We start from the raw sequence: 21,896 nt of genomic DNA, 5'->3' as shown, positions 1-21,896 counted from the left end.
AATCCTCATTTTCCTTGACCGCTCTGCGTTCTTTGATATTTGATAATTCTCTCCCTTTTGGTAGATATCCAGGACACCACTCTCTCCTACTTTTTCTTCTATCTGACCAATCCTTTTGTCTCTTTTGCTGGGCCCTTCATTCCTTTACATCTAGATTATTACGATAACCTGCTTGCAAGTCTGCCTGCCTCAAGTCTTTCCCCACTTCAATCTAAAGTGATTTTCCTAAAATGAAGGTTTGATTTCTGTCACTCCTGCTACTCAATAAACTCCCATGGCTTCTTATCTCCAGAATCAAGTACAAAATGCTTCTTTGGCATTTAAAACCCTTCCTAATTCTGCCTTTATACCTTCTTACACCTTAGTTCCCAACAATATGCTCTGACCCAATGACACTGGCCTCCAGGTTGTTCCATGAACAAGATGAACCAAACACTTCTCTGGCTGTTGACCCAAACCTACAGTGTTCTCCCTCCCCTGCTCCAACTGCTGACCTCCCTGGCTGCCTTTAAGTCCCAATTAAAATCTCATCTTCTATAGGAAGCCTTCGCTAACCCCTTTTAACCTTCCTCTGTTAATTATTTCCTATTTATTATATTTATATATATATATATATACATACATACATATATATATGTATATATATATAATATGAGTGTGTATGTATTTACATATTGTTTGTATTAGATTTAGATTGTAAATCTTTAAGTAAGGCAACTATTATAGCACAGTAAATAGAAAACTGGTTTTGGAATCAAGAAGACCTGATTTCTCCTAAACTAGAATTTATGCCTTAGAAAGTAGGGTTCTTTCCCCTATAGAGGGGGAATCTATGCCTCAGGTTATGGTAAAATGGTATGGATGGCAGAGATAGTACAAATCTCATTGGATTCCTCACATTTCCAGAAAACCAAGGAATACCTTAACCTAAAGGTATAAGGAAGTTCAAGTTCAAGAGGCTTCCCCATAGAACTTGGTCTCTGATCTACTAAAACCCAGGCCCCTTGATTCATAAATTCTCCAACTTCATGATTCATGATTTTCTAAACTTAAACTCATCTATCCAACTTTTGCCCCTCCCCCACCACTAATTTCCAGCCCCCAGTCCCATGCAGGAAATATTTACTCCACCTTCCCCCTCTTGTCTTGTTGCTAGTCAGCCTTGAGTTGTATATAAATAAAATCAGAAACCGCCTTCACAGCCAGAGCCAGATATATCTCAGGATTCCTCCATCCAAAGCATGCTTGCTTGTGTATGTATGTGTGTACCCAGCTTTTTGACCTGTGGTGAGTGTGTTTCCACATGTCTGAACACCTTAGTTTATGTATGTGGTGTTTGTGTGGGTAGGATTTTTCCAAATAACGGATGAGCACCTCAATCTAGTACATGGTATTTTGGTGAGTCATTATAGTAGGAATGGGACGTAGGAAGATGAGGCTACTAACAAGTAAATCTGCCCCAGGAATCCCTCTGGAGGAGTCTGAGATAGGAGATTATATAGAGTAGAACAGGAAAAAGGGGGGATGTTGAAAAGGGGGTGTTAACCATTTTACCTACAAAAGAGAGGATGGCATTTGTATATTTATACTTGTATAATGTAATTGGGTATGATGGATGTGAACAGACATTGCCAGCTGTCTGGAAGAGGCGTGTGTGTGTGTGTGTGTGTGTGTGTGTGTGTGTGTGAGAGAGAGAGAGAGAGAGAGAGAGAGAGAGAGAGAGAGAGAGAGAGAGAAAGAGAGAGAGAGAGAGAGACATTGACAGAGACAGAGAGAGACAGAGAGACAGAGACAGAGAGAGAGAGACAGAGAGAGAGACACACACACACAGAGACAGAGACAGAGACAGAGAGAGACAGAGAGACAGAGAGAGACAGAGAGAAACAGAGAAAGAGAGAGTCAAACAGAAAGACAGAGAGAAATGGAAGGAGGGAGAGAGAGAAAGGGATTAAGAGACTGAGAGAGGGAAAAAGAAAGAAATTGAGAGAGAGACAGAGAGACAGAGAGAAGCAATAAAACCTCCCTCCACTATCATTGATCAACCTACCTAGATATACTTGACACAACTTGAGGGAAACCTTTCCCCATATTCCCTACTGCTATCCTAAATTCCACCATCCCTGATTTAATTCCTTTGGGGTTAAGCCCTGTCCTCTTCCATGAGATTCTATTTTAAGACAGCACAATGTCTGGCATATAATTAACACTTAATGAATGTTTTTATCTATCTATCTTTCCTGCAAACTCACCTGGAAAGAACCACAGCTCTTAAATCCCTAACTCTTTTAAAGTGAGTTCAGGTACTCTTTGGGGACAAGTTAAGTAAGATGGCAGCTATAGGTTTCTGGAATGGGACCCCCAAAGGGAAGCACAGGATAAAAGAAGAAAGAAGAAAGAGAGATGGAATGTACCCTATGTTTACTTTACAATTTGCCCAAATTGAGCCAGTAGTCTTGGATCCCTTTTAAGGGAATAGACCCCTGGACACTCATTTCCCCATTATAAACTGTTTATATCAACAAACCCTGTTGCCTTAGGGGGTTGGGTTGTGCCCACCAGGGAGTATCTGTGTGTTGACCTATGTTTGTGTACTGCATCCAGTCTCAGTAGTGACAACTGGAGGGGGTGGGGGAAAGTTTCAGAGGCAACACGCTGACGGGTCCCCAGCTGTCCCTGCACATAAAGCGCCAGTCCCTTCAAAGAGCCTGTAAGGTGTCTCCTTTCATCACTGAGAATTTAAACCTTCCCCTAGTCAAACCTCCACTTTCCCCTGCCTCCTGGCCAGCTCCTTTCCCTTCCCCTGGGCAGGCAGTTACCCAATCCAATGAGCATTAACCCTCTGCCCCCATCTAGGTAGGAATTGCCTCCAGTCTCAACTCCACAACAACAGGGAACTTGCTTCAAAGTGCTTTCTTAAAAGGAAAAGAAAAACAATTAACAGTAAGATTGCAGATTAGGATCTGGAAGGCTCCTCTGAGGCCCTTTGGTCCAACTTTCTCATTTAACAGATGAGGAAACAAGCCTTGAAGAGACTAAGTGATTTGTCCAAGTATATAATGGCAATGAGATTCAGGATTGGACCCAGTTCTAGGTCTCTTGCCACTGCACTGTGCTGTAGGTTCTCCCTGGGTAACCATGGGCAAATCACTTTTCCTCCCTGGGTCTCAGTCTTCTCATCTTTAAAAGCCAGAAGCTGGGTTCTAGATGGTATCTGAGGTCCCTTCGAGTTTTAAAAATCTAGGATTTTTTTCCCTAACAATCCAATCTAGCTCACTGAACGTCACTTCTGTACTACTGAGGGGAAGCCGAAACTCGAAGAATGACAAAGACAAGTCTGGGAAGGACTGATTTGTTCTTTTTGGATAAAACATTGGGCCTGGAATCAGAAAGACCTGAGTTCAAATACAACCCCAGACCTTGCCGACAAATTGCTTTACCTCTATTTGTCTCTGTTCCTCATCTGTAAAATGGGGATAAAAGTAACAATAGCACCTAGTTTCCAGGGTTGTTGTGAGGATCAAATGACAATTGTATTAATTATAAGCGCTTATAAAGTACCTGGCTTATAATAAGCCATTATAAAAAGTGCTATAAAAGTTATTATTGTTGATGTTATTATTATCATTATTATGCAGTCTCAGACTTAGTCACTTAATCTTTGCCAACCTCAGTTTCCTTAACTATAAAATGGAGATAATTAATAGCACTTACCTCCCAATAGTTCTGAGAATCAGATGAGATATTATTGTTATTGTAAAGAACTTAGCATTGTGCCTGGCACACAGCACTATATAAGTGTTAGCTTATTGTTATTATTATTATTATTATTATTATTATTATTGTTATTATTATTACCAGCTTCACAAACTTACTGTGTGACCCTGAGCAAGTCACTTAACCCCTGCCTACCAGTTTCCTCATCTATAAAATGGATATAATAACGGCACCCACCTCCTGGTGTGAAGATAAAATGAGATCATATTTGTAAAGTACTTGACACAGTCCCTAGTAGTGGGTGCCTAAAGAATGTTTATATCCTTCCTTCCAGTCTTCTCTCACCCTTGTAGCCTAATTCCTTCCTGTGAACTAAAGTTCTGACTTCATCTTTGCAGTTGGGATCCTATCCCCTCCTTATATTCTTCTAGGCTTTGTTTTCCTCTTCCCCAGCTCCTCAGGTTCACAGTCAAAAGCACCAAGTTCCTGTAGGAGTCTCTGTCTCTGTATGTGTGTCTCTGTCTCTCGGTCTCTCTCTCTGTGTCTCTCTGTTTCCTTCTTTCTGACTCAAAATCTGTTCTGCAAAATCTATTATCTATGCAGTAAATTTAAGCTTCTTTCTTATTCAAGGTCTTTCAATATTATCTTACTTCTCCCAACCTTTTCTCAGACGATTTCCTTTCACCTAATCTATAATTCTGGCCAAATTGGATTACTTAGCATCTCACATACAAATATACATATATACATGTATGCATGCGTATTTATAAATATATATATATATATATTCATGTATACATTTTCCACATCTGTCTCTCCTTCCACTGTTCCCAACAGATAATTGAAGTCTCTCCAATTTTTATTCCCTAGCTAGGCAGTTAGATGGTGTGTGTGTGAGTGTATGTACAGTTATATACATATGTGTATATATATATGTATATGTATATATCTGTGTATATGTGCATGTACATGTGTGTATATGCAAATGTACACTTGCATATGCACATGAATCTTGGAATCAGGAATACATGATCTCAAATAGATCTTAGATAATTACTAGCTAAGTAGTGAGTCACTTAATCTTTATATACTTCAGTTTTTTACCTGCAAAATAGGAATAATAATGGCATTTACCTCCCAGGGTTTTTGTGAGGAAAAAAAATGATGTTTGTAAAGCACTCTGTAAACCTTGAAGTGCCAGCTATCATCATTATAACCACCATCATCATTATTAAAATGCTATTTCTTCCAAAAAGTCTTCCTAATTGCTGTTTGGTAATTGATTATTCTGGCAACTTCACATATCACTTTGGACTTTCCTGATTCACATATAATATATTATTTTGTAGACTATTTATCTTCTATTATGTGCCAAAGTTCGCATTAGACCATAAGCTAAAAGAGGAGGGGGATCCTGTCTAAACTTTTTAAGTTTTCTCACTGTCTTGCACACTGTTGGCGCTAAAAAGATATTTATTGGAAATTCCTCCTTTTATGAAGTGTTTCACTGGATGTTTCTCATACCTTTCCTATAGAGAATTTTTCAATGTAAGAAAAGGTAAGGCAAGGCAAAGACTGAAATAGGACAGAGATATTCTTGTAGCCCTGTGTGGGCCCTTTAAATCCCCTAAGAATTGGGGAGGGGGCCCTAGTGGGTAGTTCACTGCCCTAGAAGGAGCTCAGTAGCAGCTGGAGGGGGAGGAGCTAGGTCTCTGGCACTGAATTCCCCAGATTAACTGGAGTACTTTGAGGTGGGGTGGGGGTTGGGGAGAATGGCCTGGGTTGGGCATGATAGCAGTTCCCCACCCCCCAAGGGGAGTCAAAAATAACCAGTGAGAGTCAAAGGGATCTCCAGGAGTGGATTTGGTGAAGAGAGAGGAGAATGGTGGTGGTAAAGGAAGCTAGCACTGATCAAGGGTAAAGGCATTTGGCTCAAAGTCGTTCTTCTAAATGTCAGAGGGAGCAAGGCTGGGATGGAAGAAGAGGGATCCAGAGTCTAAACTGGACTATTTGCAAAGAGCTTTCAGAGGTACAGGAAGTTTTAAAAAGATTCCTCTTCCCCAGCTCTCTAAGTCAAAGGATGAGATTCTTGGAAATAAAGACCAAACTGTTAGTAACCAGAGCCTGGAAGAAGATGGTGGGGTAGAAAAGAAGCCATCTTAATGCCTTCTCCTCGCTTACCTTTGTCCCTTTCAAACTACTCCTTGTAAGAATAGGAAGGACTCTACATATTAATCTGAGGTTCCAATCTGCATCAGAGATTAAACTGAAGACCTAAGCCCTGATTCCTCACTTCTGAATCATATAGCCTCCATGTAGCCAGAACACTGTGATAAAGGTTGGAAGCAAATTAAATCCAGAAATTTTAGGAGCTAATTCTAAAAGGGTTGTCTGAGACTCATTCAGAGGCCAGCGAGCATCCAAAGTTGGGTTTGAATCCAGATCTGGCCCACTGTGTGCTGGGTTTCTTGTGAATTGAAGTGAGTTTCAAATATAAACAACACACTAGCACACAGATGCAGACATCTTTTTTGTCTTCTCCTCTTCTTCCAAAAACAAAGCCAAAAACATATTTTTAAAAAAAAATTTATGTCCATATAATCTATAAAACCTACCTCCAAGAGTTTTTGTGAAGATATTATTTCTATATAATAATAATTATTATTATTGCTAATAACAAAGATCTTAGAGGTTTCATATCAAGCAAAGATGGGATGGTGAGCAATGCAGAGTACAAGCATGAGATCTATTCTATGTTTCTTCAGAAAAGTCTTATTTAAGACAAATTCAAATTCTTATGCAGGGTGTCCCAAAAGTCTTGGTGCAGAGTTAAGCTTCAATAACTTACAAGCTACTAAACTTTAATAGCTTAAAATCACACTAAGACTTTTGAGCTGCCTTGTATATAAATGTTTGATGTCTATTTGACCATGATAAAGGCATACTTTGTTAAATATTTTGTTTTCTATTGCTTTGTTTATCCCTGATCTAAAGTCACTACCCACCAACCAATTAAACTGTGCTCACTAATAATTCTGCCACTATCACCGCTTCCCTGTGAACCCTTGAGCCATCTGCAAATAGGCATGAGTTCCCATTTGTCCCAAAATGTATTTAGCACAGATGCCCCTGGCCAAGTAAGCCTGCATAATCATGCTGACCCCTCTTCTCACCCTAAAATGTCCCTGACCAAATTCACACCCTCTCCTCCTTAACCCAGCTTGGGATTCCTTTGTCAGACTGAGCACTTGAGACATAGTTGAACATATTTAACATGTATTCATCAACCTGCCATCTGGGGGAGGCAGTGGGGGCAAGGAGGAAAAAAGTTGGAACAAAAGGTTTTACAATTGTCAATGCTGAAAAATTACCTATGCACAAAATTTTTGTTAAAAAAAAATAAATAATTAAAAAGAGAGAGAGAGAGAGTTGAAAATATTCCACTCTGAGGGCTTTTCTCAGGTTTTAGGAGAAAGGGTTCATGGCACTATAGGGAGACAGAACTGCTATATGGCTTGCAACTAAACAAATATGGATAAATTAGCAGCTTAGTTTAGCAGCTTAGTTTTGATTCGATAATACAGGCACTGACTTTTCCCCATTCCTATTCCACCTTGTTTTATTGTACTTTGACCTAACCTATTCCCAAATCTCCCCCCTCCCCCCCCCCCATCTGGACCCTGCCCAACTCCGTATGCAAAAAAAAAAAAAAAAAAAAAAAAAAAAAAAAAATTACTCCTATTAGAGCCCCCAGTGACCCCAATCTAAGTTTTCAGGAAACACTGGTCACTCCTGCCCACCCCCCTAGTTGGGGTTATGGGAACAGGGAGTTCATGAGCACAAGGCTGGAGTAGACAAGGTAGTGGGTTGAGGGCTGCATGGGAGAGAGGGAGGCCAGGGCATCTGACCTGCCAACTTTCTGTCTCTACCTACTGATAAATAGGGGATTCCAATGGCCAAAATTTTCCACTCCCCTCACTCCAACATATTCGTCACTCAATTAAAAAAAGAGTGGGGGAGGGAAGGCACAGGTTATAAGTCCTGAGCCTCAGAGAGACAGGGGACATTGAGCTCAGAAAGTCCCAGCTCTCTCCTGCTACTCTCAGCCTGATTTAGCTGTTGACAGCTGCTGCTCACCAGCCCAGCTAGCTCTCAGTCCGTGGCCTAGCCAGCCCCCAAGCCCCAGACTATCTGTTCTTGTGATTCCTACAGTCCTCCCCCAAATGGCTGAGAAAGAACAGGCTGCCGCTGCTGCTCCTCCTGAAAATGGAGAGGGGAACTCTGATAACCTGGATGATCCTGAGAAATTGAAGGAGCTGATTGAGTTACCACCCTTCGAGATTGTCACAGGGTAAGAGACAGGTTGCTGGCTGCTCTTCTCTGGATGAGGTAGGAGGGAGATTTTCAGGATAAGTATGAGGTATATAGGAGGATTATGAGTGAGAACTTGGGTTCCAAGGCCTCAGGAAAGGAGGCTGACCAGAGTTGGGGTTGGAAGAATTAGGGAGGAACTAGCTTGACTGTGTCCTGACATTAGAGTTGGGATGTAGAAATTGAACTCAGACTAATGCATAATTGTTTTTATGTGTGTATGAATTTGGGGATATTAGGACATCAGATTTGAAAAGTAAGGAATTTTATGTCCTTGTTATTAATATCAATAACTATAATAATAACACATTTATACAGAATTTAAGATTTACAAATAATTTATCTCACATCAACTTTCTGAGGTGGCAATCTCAAATCAGGCAAGATTCCTCCAGAGAACCATTTGCTTGGATAAGATTTGGTTGGTATTTTTGTCTGTTTTATTTTTAATCCTTTTAAAGAGTTCAAGAGGGAAAAGAAGTGCAGAGGCCTGGAAACTCTACTATCTCAAATCCTGGAGAAATTGGCAGGGAGGTGGGGCAGTAGATGAGAGAGACAGAGAGACAAAGAGACAGACAGACAGAGACAGAGACAGAGATTGAAGAGGATCCTAAGTAATGCTGTCCATTTCCCTATTTACTATAATCTTTGAAGAGAAGATTCCACAATAGGAATTGAGTTGAATGAGAGGCAATTTCTTCCTACAAATAGTTGATGAATCTCTCCAGAGGAAAGAAGCAGAAATGATCCATGACCCCCATGAGCAAGGAGTTTATACATAGTCCTGGTCAGAGAAGCCAGAACAGTGAGATAAGTGTACACAGTATAAAGCATAGGGATGTTCTGGTCAGGTGGGAGGTAGAAGATATTGGATCCAATTCTGCCTAAGCAAAGTAGGCTTCCTGGTCCAAAGGGATAGGTTCAGATGAAAGAAACAGAGCAGGAGCAAGGCTGTGTTATCTATTTGGGCCAATTGACTGGTCTAGAACATGCCTACTCCGGATATGACTCCAAGAAATTCCCTTCATTGTCTCCCTTCCTTAGCCTTCCAGCTACAGCTATGGCCAAATGGCTAGACACACACATAGAAAGAGAGAGACAGATTCAGAGACAGAGAGACAGAGAGACACACACAGAGAGACAGAGAGAGACAGAGAGAGAGAGAGACAGAGAGAGAGAGAGAGAGACAGACAGACAGACAGACAGACACAGACAGACACAGAGACAGAGAGAGACAGAGACAGAGAGAGAGAAAGAGAAAGAGAAAGCGAGAGAGAAAAGAGAGACAGAGAGAGACAGAGAGAGACAGAGACAGAGACAGAGACACAGAGAGAGAGACAGAGAGACAGAGAGACACACACAGAGAGACAGAGAGAGACAGAGAGAGAGAGAGACAGAGAGAGAGAGAGAGAGACAGACAGACAGACAGACAGACACAGACAGACACAGAGACAGAGAGAGACAGAGACAGAGAGAGAGAAAGAGAAAGAGAAAGCGAGAGAGAGAAAAGAGAGACAGAGAGAGACAGAGACAGAGACAGAGACACAGAGAGAGAGACAGAGAGACAGAGATAGAGGCAGAAACAGAGAAACAGAGAGACAGAGACAGAGAGGGAGAGAGAGAGACAGAGATAGAGACAGAGGAAAGGGAGAGAGAGGTTGGGAGAAGAGAGCTTTTAGGAGCTGAGCCTAGCTGTATGTGACTCCCAAATCCCTTCCCACCCTCAGAATCTCTCATTGTCACCTAGGAAGAACAGCAATAAACTCTCTACCTGCCCCTTAAATCTTCCCACCCTTATTCCTTCCTCTAAGATCTGGGGAGAACAACAGTGATCAAAGAAGGGAGAGTTCCACAGTTTCAGAGATGGTAGGCAAAACAGGAGCACAGCAGTTTCCCGGGACAGGAAACCTTATCCAGGGGAAGATTCAGCCTGAATCCTGAGAGGAAGAACAGCCCCCAAGTTTGTGCTGCCTTGTGCCTACTCACATAATCTTACCCTTATCCTGGGATTAGGGGAGTAGCTGGTGCCAGATAAATCTAGGGATATGGAAAGCTTTGATGCAGACTGGCCAAGAGTCCTTACCCTGCCCCCTTAGATCTTTAACTGAGCCTCCCCTTTGCCACTGAGACCCCTGAATGAAAGCAATAGAAGGGACAGATAAAGGTCATGAGGCAAGGCAGAGGGGGAAAAGGGGTAGATGGTGAAGGGGCATTAAGCACCCTCGTTAATACTGTCCTAGGCCACCCATACATATGTCCCTGCCACTTCATCCTAGTCTATGGATGAGACCAGGTACTGAAGCTTTTTCTATGATTTGTGATTCCTAGTGACAGACAAATCCCTAAAGGGTGTGAAGTTCAAATTTACCTTTGTGTAACCCCAATGTTCCCATCTGGGAAAAACAAGCAAAAAGCACCCCCTTCCATTTCCACATCCACATTTCCAGTATAAGGAGAAAGGAAAGTGTTATAGTGGACTTTCAATCATGAAAAGCCAGAAATCTGTAGCACAGAAGTGAACAGTGAGAAGCCCTAAATGTTTTCCCTTCCACACTCCAGAGAGACAAGCAACAGATGTATGAATTTGCTCTCTGCGGCCTCTTTGGGTAAGTAGCCAGCTCTGAGACAGCCTGTAGGTGTCACTGTCCATCTGTCCTGGAGGAGGGAATGTTTGCATCCCTCTTCGACTGTAGATCTATCTGTGTGTCCCAGAGGTCAGTATGCTCCTGAGTCAAAGATCAAAGCCCTTTAAGGAGCCTCTGGGATTTGAGCCTTGTTCTGGCAGATTAGTTAGAGTACTTCATACTCTGCTACTTGGAGGAAGGAGAGGGGAAAAGAAGGTAGGAAAAGAAAATGGAGAATAAAGAGGAAACACTTTTTTTTTGGCTTTCAGAGTTACTATCTTCAACTCTGAGATTAACAAAATATATACAAAGGCACAGACCAGAAACTTTTATAAAATAATGTGAAAAAATTTGAGGATCACTATGCAAGGGGTGCAATAAAAGAATGAGAAGAAGCAAGGTGGAGGAAAGACTACATGTCTGCTTCCAGAAACTGAAGAAGCTGACTTTCAATGCTCATCTCATATGTACCATCTTCTCAGTACCTGGAAATATGTATGAAAACTTGGAGGCAAAAGACATGTTTGGGAGAACTGAAGCTTTGTAGGGTGAGAGTTATTCTGCAGACTTGAATGCCACAAAGCTCTGGGCTTAGAAGAGAAACTCTATTTGGTCACCTCTGAACAGAGTAGAGCAGTTAGGGGGTACATTGGATAGAGAACACTGGGACTGACGTTAGTAAGATTCATCTTCCTGAGTTCAAATTTAATCTTGACACTTTCTAGCTATGTGACCCTGGACAAGTCATTTCATCCTGCTTATCTCAGTTTCCTCAGTTATAAAAATGAGCTAGTGAAGGAAATGGCAAAACACTTCATTATCTTTGCCAAGAAAACCCCAAATGGAGTCACAAAAAGTCAGATAGAGTGAGTGTTCCCCTTTCATAGATTATGTGATTGGTAGACATACCTTTCTACAACTTGTATCCCCAAAGTAATGTACATTATGTCTTTGGTGTGTGTGGGTGTGTCTACCTGATGAAAGCTACATCAGCTGGAAGCAGCAACTCTTAGAAATCTTATTAGTCATGATGTGTCAGCAAAATGAGAGAAAGGTTCATCACGAGTAATGTTATATTCCTTGTATCCTCACCTAGCACATTTCCTGGTACATAGTAAGGTACATTTTTGTACCTTATAAGTGATTTTTGGATGGTGATAGAAATTGGACACTTAAATGCTTGTTGATTATTCAAGGTTATTTATGCTTTTTCTTCTCGGTTAGTCTTGAGTAAAAGACTATGACTAAACAGAACAAATGAAAGGAAGAGGAGAGAGGAAGAGAAGTATTCTGCTCCTTATCACAAATTGCAAATACCCTTTGGGATCCTGGAATACATTAAAGGGCTGGCCCAGAAGGAAGAGAAACTATTCAGCTGAGTCCAATGAGTCTTGATTAGATGGCAAGATCCTGGGCCTGTGGGTCTAAAAGGAGGTGACACATAGCTAGGAGAGTGGTGACAGATAGTTGGAAAGTTTCCTGGGAAGGAACCACAGACATACAGGAGACTTGGGCCTCCCATCTTCCTGATTAGGGACACTAAGAGAAGTTCTCTTCTCCCAGCCTGTGAATGAGGTGATATTGCCATAATGGGGGAAAGGGAGGGAATACCTGATGTAGCATCTATTAAGTGTCAGGCACTGGCACTTTTTCTAAATATTACCTCATTTGATCTTCACAACAATCCTGTGAGATGGGAACTGAGCAAAATGAGATAGACAGAGATGAAGTGATTTTGTCTGAGGCTCAGATCTTTCTGATTTCAGGCCCAATGACCTACCAATTACTTCTAATAAAAATGAAAGCACCTGGCTATTATTGACTATGAGATTATTAAAATTCCTTCTAAAGCTAAGTTATTTAATGCTATACTGGCTTCACAGGACCATAAGGTACACCCACTCCACTCCAAAGAACCTTCCTGGGTTCCTTTTTGCTCTGGGAGTAGTTAAGGAAAAATCTAAGTGTTGTATTGCCCTAGAGATGAGTTTTGTGTGGGTGTGTGGGTGTGTGTTCCCTTGAGCTAACCCTGATGGAAATAATGGGGGTCCTCAGTGATATGAGTCCTGATTCTCTTTTACCCCCAGACTGATTATTTGGCCTTTTCTAAGGGAGCATTATTGAGGAGGGGTAGGAGTAAGCAGTGGGTAGCAGGAACTTAAAGGAGAAAAGACAGGCATTTAACTCCTTTGTAATAGAAAGATATCTCACCTCCAGTACCAGACACTAACATCTTCTCTTCATAATCCCTAAAGAGACAGACAAGCAGGCATTGGAGCAAGAGGCCACTGGAAAGCACAGATTGGTCAAGTCCCTTCCCTCCAAAGCAAAACTCATCTTCTCCCCAGGATTTTAGAGTTTAAAAAGACTTCAGAAATTTTAGAGATTATCTAGTCCAATTTACTTATTTTATAAATGAGGAAATTGACACCCATAGAAGGGAAATGATGGTAAAATGATGGAGCAAAGAATTTAAAAAAAAAAAAAAAAAAAAAGCTTTCAGCTTCCATCCATTGTTCTGGATTTGAGGGGGTTAATAATTGCCCCTACCTCACAGGTATTGTGAGGTTAAAATGAAATATTTGTAAAGCTCTTAGCACAATGACTGGCACATAATAAAGGGGCACTTAAAAATATTTATTCCTTTCTCTGTTCTGTTTTCCCTAAACATGTACAAATATGTTCCCCCTTCCTCATCATTCATCTCGTTCAAAAATGGTGGGAAACTCCTCTTATGGAGTGTGTTGTTTAATATTCAATTAGCCTATTAAGCAGGTACAGTAGTGATTTAGACAAGTTCTAGCACTGACCCTAACTAGTTTGGCTGGATCAGCTATTATCTTAAGTCTTGTGGTTTTCTCAAAACTCCAAGACTCCTGAATCCAATCAAGACTTTGATTGATCACTTAATTGTTCTGTGGAATCTTAATCTGTCTTAGCCACTGAAAACCTTTTGATCAGTGGTACCCACTATTCCACACTACCTCAAATCTTGCAACACTGTGGAAATCCAAGTTTTCAGCATTTCTCACAATAGGGAGCCACTAGAATTTATCCAGTGGCTGGGGAGGCTGAGGAGGAAGGGAGGATTGTTATATGGCCAGCTCTGAGCTTTAGAAGGGTCATTTTGACAGCTGAGATGAGTGGAGAAAGACTTGAGGCAGAATCCTCTCCCAATCTCACTCTAAGAGCTCAGATAATTGCCTAGAATCATTCTCTCATTCTCTCCAAAACTGGACTATCCCATGGCCCAATGGAGATCTATTTATTAGGACAAATATCTTTCTTTCCTCAATTGCTTTCCTAAAAGAGCTGCTGGCAGAGGGTCCTTTACGAGGAAAGAAATAAAGCTTAAGATGCCTCCTAGGCTCACACTTGGGATATATATACAACTTACAAATAAGTACATGATCTTTAAACCTTTCCCAAACATCTTTTCCTTGGGTTAAGGAGGAACAGGAGAGGAGAGAAATAACAAGATAATATTTGTAAAATACTTAGCACAGTACCTGGCAGGTTGTAGGTACTTATTAAATATTGGTTTTTCCTCTTTGGGAAGGAAATCTGGTGGGAAAACAGAGGAGAAGGGAGAGCTGAAACTTGGTAATTTTCAATGATCTCTATGTAACTTGGGGATATTTTTCTTTCACAAATATTTAATCTCACTGACAACCATGTTTCTGTGGGGCAAGTAACTTCTGTTACTCCCACCATGCTGGTATGTACTCCTAGGAAATGCTAACTTAGGGAATGTGCCCTCTGTCCCTGATTTTTTCTTCCTTTCAGCTCAATTAAGTTTATCCTATTTTTAACTTCCATTGGAATTATCTGGATACATGCTGTACACTATTCTAAGGTAAAGGCAGACTTTGTATCCTAGCACAATAACAAATGTTACTGAAGTGTAAGGAAGGCTGAATCTGGAGTCTAAGTAACCTGGATTGAAATCCCAGCTCCACTGCTACTTACTAGCCATCTTAATAACTATCTCTTGTGCTTCAATTCACTTATAAACTGAGGACTTTGGACATTAAGATCTCTTCTAAGATTAGAGAAACATATTTTATTTTTTCACATGTCCTTTCCACCATAAAATAATGCAACCCCCAAATTTTGGGGATACATTTTGATTATCAGCAGCAGCAGCAGGTTATTACAGCTGGAGGAGCTGGAGAGGATTGATTAGAATACTTTTGTTATTGCCTCATCTTGATCATGTCTGACTCTTCGTGATCCCATTTTAGGGGTTTCTTGGCAAAGATTCATTTCCTTCTCCAGCTCATTTTTACAGGTGAAGAAACTGAAGCAAACAGTATTAAGTGATTTGCCCAAAGTCACACAACTGGTAAGTATCTGAGGCTAGATTTGAATTCCTGATTCTAGGCCTAGAGCACTATCACCCCTTTGGCCCACATTAAACACTTACCTGTTTATATCACAGAATCATCGAATTGAAAGGGTCATGACAAGTTATTTAGTTTGACCTCTTTTATAAAATCTCTCACAAGTAGCCATCCAACTTTCCATCTTAAGTACTATTTGTTGAAAGTAAACAGAAGAGTGCCTAAAGAACTGTTTAAGAGTATCAGTTTCTTCTAACTGGGCAGCTAAGTGGTGCAATATAGAGCCCTGGGCTTGGAATCAGGAAGATTCAACTTCATGATTTCAAATCTGGCCTCAGACACTGACTAGCCCTGTGACCCTTGGCAAGTCACTTCACCGTGTTTGCCTCAGTTTCCTCATATGTAAAATGAACCGGAGAAGGAAATGGCAAACCACTGCAGTACCTCTGCCAAGAAAACCCCAAATAGCCTCCTAAAGTGCAAGACATAACTGAACAACACACATTTGGTTGCTGCATCCTAGCACACTAGGTCCATAACATCAGCATTGGCAGATAGAAAAATTTCTTAGCATAATTCTTTTTTTTACCCCTTCCTTCTCCCTCTCATATTCATCTCTTCCTCTGCGCTCAATGTTTTAGTAGTGAAACATGTGCTGAAAGGATAGGTAAAGTAAAATTTTTCTTACTTATTTACATAAGTAAAAATTTTTAATTAGGAAGGAAATTCTACAATTGCTGCAAAGAAAGAAATATATACTGTTGGATTATCTGTCACTGCTTTCTTCTATTGGGAGAAATAATTGAGAACAGTGTAATATGGCTAAAAACCCAAAAAATCACCCAACAAGTGAGAACTCAACCTTCTGTTATGTCATCAGCTTCTTCATAATTTGGTGAAACCTGTGAACCCTTTCTCAGAATAATTTTAAAATACATAAAGTAAACTACATAGGACTCCAAAAGAAACCAATTACATTGAAATAAAGATGAAATTTATTGCCCTATGAAAGGTCAGAGTCCTTGAAATCTATCCATAAGACCTCTTGGGGTCTCAGGTTAAGAATCTCTTTCTGTAGGGGAAACCCATTTTATCTTCCTTCCGACTTGTTTCCATATTCCCAAGGTTGATTTCCAGAAGTGCATGCTTTTGGTTTCACAAGAAGCTTCTAATTAGATAGTGGATTTTCTTTTTGTCACGAGGCACTTAGTAGATATACTTAATAAATGTTTCTTGAGGGACTGTGAGAGATAGATAGCACTTTCTTCACCCTTTATTTTCCTTCTGATCAAGAAAAGCCAAGCTGCCCCAGCTTCTCAGCCCACAAGAGGAACAAGAGACAAAACTTTCTCTCTGATTTGTTCTTTCTTTGAAATAGTTTCCTCTGTGGCAACATCTGGTACAGCCCCTTACTGAGCAGGAAAGGAGTCCAATGCTGGAGGGAGGAGTGAGCTGGGTATTAATAGAGAGCTGACCTTTTCTTCTCTCCTCTGGTTTCTGGTTTCTCTGGGTTTCTTCTTTGTGTTCAAGGAGGCTGGGTTTCAGCATTCCAGTAGAGAAGAGGGCTCTTTTCAAGCTGGGGCAGCTCATCTCTGGATCTAGCACCCACTACCAGGCTGAAACAAATTAGCTTTTTCTGTTTGAGAATCTATCCAGCAAAATCTTTGGGTTGGAAGAAACCTAACGAAGTCAAAGTAATAGGGCCTTCTGTAAGTTCTATAAATAGTTGACAAAATGTTTGAACTTTAGAGCTTTAAATCCTCTAAACTCTGTAGGACATACCTTATATGATTTGCATCCTATTAAGGAGTTTACTCAAAAACTGAGATTGTTTTGGTCTGCACTGGGGGTGTAGTAAAGGAAAATGAAGTCAAAAGAGAAGTAAAATGCAAATGAATAGTAAGATAGTGTCAAAGCAAAAAATGCAATACTTTTTCCTCTCTCCATACACTTTTCTACATATACTTGATATTTTACATATGTATTAAATATAGTGTATATAATATAGAGTAGATATGTTCTATAAGCATATGTATGTTGTTGAAATAGCCAATTACATCCAGAGGGTGATATCTTGATTTGCTAGTGATTGGGATATGAGTGAGTCAGAGCTGAGCAGTCAGCAGCCTCACTTTCTCCTCCAGAGAGAGTGTAAAGATCAAGAGGACTGGAGATGGCCCAGGATTCAGTGGGTGAATTTAGTCTTTCTAAATTAAAGTCTTTCTCAGGTCTTGGTTTGTCTGAGGTCATTCCCATTCAGTGACCAAGGACTACATAAGAGTTGAGACAAATGCAGCTCAATTTACTATCACAGGGATAATAATCTGTGGCAGGAACAGAAAACAATTGTTATTTACATTCAGTCTAAGCCATCAGAATCTAAACAATGAACCACAAAGGCCTGTATTGGAACTTATTGTCCACTTGGTTAAATCAAAATGACTTAGGTTTTAATGTGGAGTCCATTTTAAATCATAATGGACTTTTAAAAACCTGTCTTTTCAGAGCTATATTTCAAGAAATAAAAAAAAAACAAAATCAGGATAAAAAAGTAAATTTTCCCAGTTTTTTGAAGGGAGGGTAAAGGAATAAAATAAATGATATGATAAAGAAAAAATACTCAACTTCTGTTCAAGTTATATACTATGCAAAATATAAATATATATTTCATAATTAACACATAAATATAATGTTAATTATAAAATATATATTTGTGTATTTTACATAGTATATAATAGTATACAATATAAAATGGTATCTATATATAGTGTATATACACATGTTGGTGTCTGTGTGTTTGTATTTAAACAGCTCCTATTTTTAAACTGCTATAGCATTTACAAAGTGACCTCCCACAATACTTTCTATTCTATTAGATAGGACAGTATAAATGTTATGAAACTAAGATGATAGATTAATTTATCCATAATTCTACCATCAACACTGTAAATATTAAAACCAGAACTTAAATTTAAGTCATTTTCTATCTTCCACAAATCCATCCTTCTTCCAAACTTTCTTAGCATGGTCCAAGGCCCTACCACTTTTTTAGTCAGCCAAATTCAGTAACCTCAGAATAAACTTTGACTATGTTCTCTTGTTCAGCTCACATATCCTATCAATTGCCAAATCAGGAAGTTTCTTTCTCTCTGTTTCTCACATATACCCCCTCTCTCCCTTATTCACGAAGCTATCACCCTAATTCACATCTTCATCACTTTATCAAAGACCAGCTAATTGGACACCCTGCCTCAAATCTTTCCCTACTACAACCCATCCTCCATGACCAATAGGATCAAACATCCCACTTTTGGACTGCAAGCTGCCCAAGTGTACAAACCAGATTAAAGTATAATTGAGAGACATTTAACAAAATAAATTAAAATCAATCAAATAATATTACATTTTAAAACCATGTCAATATTCAGCCCACTGGAATCTTTAGGTATAGTTTAGTAGTTTCCATTTCTATTATAGTTTGATGATAATGCTCCATACTACTGCCATAAGCCATACTTGCTCCATACTACTGCCATACTACCATAAGCCTTAAGCTTATCTTACTATGTCACTTCACCCAGAATTCTACCCCAACCCTAACCCTAACCCTAACTCTCACTCAACAGATCCAATGGGTCTCTCTCTATTACTGCTAAGATAACATGTCAACTCCACTGTTTTGGAACTTAAAGATCTGGCTGGTCCCTACCTGTCTTTCCAGTTTTTATGACTTTATTACCCTATTCTATTAACTGCATAGTCCAGGCAAATTGGCCTATGTGTTATTCCTTCCATCTCCCATTTCCATGCCTTTGCCCTGACTGTGCCTCTTGCTAGAAATGCTTTATTTTCCATATCTGATCCTTAGATCCCTGGCCTTTTACTTAGCTTACATTCCACCTCCTCCAGGAAGCCTTTTCTGGTCTCCAGATAGCAGTCATCTCTTTGCTTTAAAGCTATCTTCCATCTATTTTGGATTTATCTTGTATACATTAATTTGTCTAGGTTGTCACCCCTATTATAATACAAGCTTTATGCTGGCAAGGACTGTTTTTGCTTTTTCTTCATACCTCTAAAACATTGCACCCTTGCCCTGTAAACTCTAATAAATGTTTTTTGAATTATAGTGTTAGTAATCTTTCCACTTTTCCATGCTATTTCTCGCATAGACAATGTCCAATTAATAAAAAATCTTGCTAACATTTATATATTGCCTTAAGATTTACAAAGCACCCTCTGTATATTATTTCTTTTGATCTTTATAACAATTCTGAGTCAGGTACTATAGGTATCAATATCCCCATCTTACAGATGAGAAAATTGAGATACAAAGTAATTGTGATTTGCCCAAAGTTACAACGCTAGTGTCAAAGGCACAATTGGAATGCCAAGTCCAGCCTTCTGGTCATTGGACTATACCATATAATAAGCACAGGAAATGCCTAAAAGAACTTTATTTGAAGTCCAAGAAAAAAAAAAAAAAAAAAAAAAAAAAAGGATTGCTAGCTACCAATGGGCTTCAGGGGGAAAGTTTCAAGGAAAAGATGAATTCTGATTTCAAAAAAGGGAGATGGGAGAAAAGGGGAAGGAGTAGGGAAAGCTATGAGCATAGGCATGGAGGCAGGACAGCACAAGGAGACAGCCAGAGAGCCAGAGAAGGTAAAGAAAGTACAATAGAAAAAAATAAAAGCACTGAGTGGGAGGCTAAGCAGATTCTATTTTATCTGTGTAGGGAGTCCCTAATGGATTTTGAGGAGGAATGATATCATTAGATTTGTCCATAAGTTAACCTGACAGCAGCAACAGAGCAACAGATTGATAGGAGAGAGAAGAGTAAGAAAGGAGGGAAAGTTTAAATGGGAATATCTGTTTAAAAAAAAAAAAGGTATTATTATTATTGGCCATTATAGAAGTAGAGGGACTAAAGTGATAGTAGTGAATAAAAAAAGTAAGAGAGATTATAGCCTTTCAGAATTAGTTTGGAGATCTGAAAGTTAAGAAAACATATCCATGATGCACCTTTTGCATAGGGATCCACATATTCTATATATTTTGCTACATGAAGCAGTGGGTCAATAAGTATTGCACATCCTGCATATGAAGAGTCATATAAAAGCCATGCTAAGTAAAGGCAAGGTCTCTTTATATAGAGACTGGCAGGGAGGGGAGAAGGCTCAAAAATCAAAAAACATACTTAAGACTACAATGTAGTAAGCAACACAGATGTGACTGCAAATGAACATCGTCCAACCAAACAACTAAATGATAATAAAGGGAGAAAGAATAAAGGTATGATTTGGAATCCAAGAGCCTGGGTTTAAATCCTATCTCTAACACTAACCACCTGTGTGACACTGATTAAATAACAGTCTTTTTAGGTCTATTTCCTTATTTGAAAAATGGGGGAGTTGGATTAGATGACCTCCATGGTTATCTACTGCTCATCTATGGTTCCTTTAAGCTCAAAATTAGCTCTATGATTATAACTAGAATGAGGGTTTAGGAAAGGAGGTTTTCAGATTGATTTGAAAGAGAACAGTTAGATGATTTGATAGAAAGAAGAGGACAAATGGGATTATAAAAGCATAGCTTTCAAAATGGAAATTACATTAGAAGACATCGAATTTATGACCACCTTAAGTCATAAACGAGGGACTGAAGTTCAGAAAATTTAAGTGACTTGCTCAGGCTTACTGGTAGTCAAGAAGTCAAGATTCAAAGGCAGACTCTCTGACCTAAATCCCCTTCACTTTCCATTGTTCCAAAGTCTTTCTACTTAGCTGCTAAATCTAATGCTAAATTAATTTTAAATGCGCTAAAGAGTTTGTAGCTTAGGGTGAGTCTGACCTTGTACTGGGGTAAAGAGTGGGTTCTAGGATAGGGACCTCATCAGAGTCCCAATTCTTTTGAAATGTTAAGTAAATAATAAACACCTCTGGTCCAGGGACAGAGGGGCTTAGGGAGCTAAGTATAGTACACTAAGGAATCCCAGGGGCTGAGCCCCCACAGTCATTCATCTGCATAGTGGAAAATTAGTTTGACATAAGGGAACATGGAAACTTGAGTTTCAATGGCATGGATTCTACAGAGGATTACTTAGCATTCACCCTAGTCTTTGGCATCCATAGCTGATCCTTTAGGTCATTGGTGTCCAGGAGTTCCAATACTCCCCCTGCAGGTTTGCCAGTGGTTTAAATAACCAATACTTCAAATTAGGTGAGAGTAGGAACCCGGATTTCCAACTGGAAAGGACCTTACAAGTCATCTTAGTCCAACCCCCTCATTCTACAAAGGAAGAAATGAGGCTCAGATAGAAATGATTTGTCTGCTGAGACAATTAGTTAATGGCAGTGGAACTCAGATTTTCTAACTACTCAATCCAAGACTCTCTCCACACTACTTCTTAAAGTCCAAACAATTTAATTCTTAATTAAATATTGTCGCATTTTGTTCTATTTCATGTATGTCTTAAGTTCTGATTAGGAATTATTTTTCATTCTTCTTTTGCATCCTCCATTGCATCTGGAACAGTCTTGAGCATACTATATATTATTTCTATTTTTCATAATAATTGTTATCAATAACAAGTGATTAAGTGATGGTGATTGGGATAAAAAGAAAAGGAAAAGGAAGGAGAATTCTTTCCAGTTATCTGCAAGGCTCATCAAAAATCACCTCATTTTCTTCTTCATCATGTATAAAAAGAAATGACGGTGGTGAAAGAAGGATGTAGTTTGACATGAAAATGACCATTTACCTAAAGCCTTACGTAAATGGTTAAAAGAGGAGCAAAAAAGTGAGGCAAAAATGCAGTTCTGTGAATTCCACACTTTTAATATGTCCA

At 39.6% G+C, this 21,896-nt stretch overlaps 1 protein-coding gene across 1 annotated transcript in view; it reads left to right on the top strand.

Annotated features, from left to right (window-relative positions):
• Nucleotides 1-21,896, top strand: part of APOBEC2 (apolipoprotein B mRNA editing enzyme catalytic subunit 2) — a 28,158-nt gene that overhangs the window by 843 nt on the left and 5,419 nt on the right. The window contains exon 2 of the mRNA XM_074311003.1: nt 7,927-8,065. Within this exon, the coding sequence (XP_074167104.1) occupies nt 7,927-8,065 (139 nt within the window). The remainder of the gene's footprint in view (nt 1-7,926; nt 8,066-21,896) is intronic.

This window comes from Sminthopsis crassicaudata, chromosome 4, assembly GCF_048593235.1.
Source record: "Sminthopsis crassicaudata isolate SCR6 chromosome 4, ASM4859323v1, whole genome shotgun sequence".
NCBI lineage: Eukaryota > Metazoa > Chordata > Mammalia > Dasyuromorphia > Dasyuridae > Sminthopsis > Sminthopsis crassicaudata.
The sequence above is the reverse complement of the archived record's forward strand: the minus strand, read 5'-3'. Positions and strand labels throughout refer to the sequence as shown.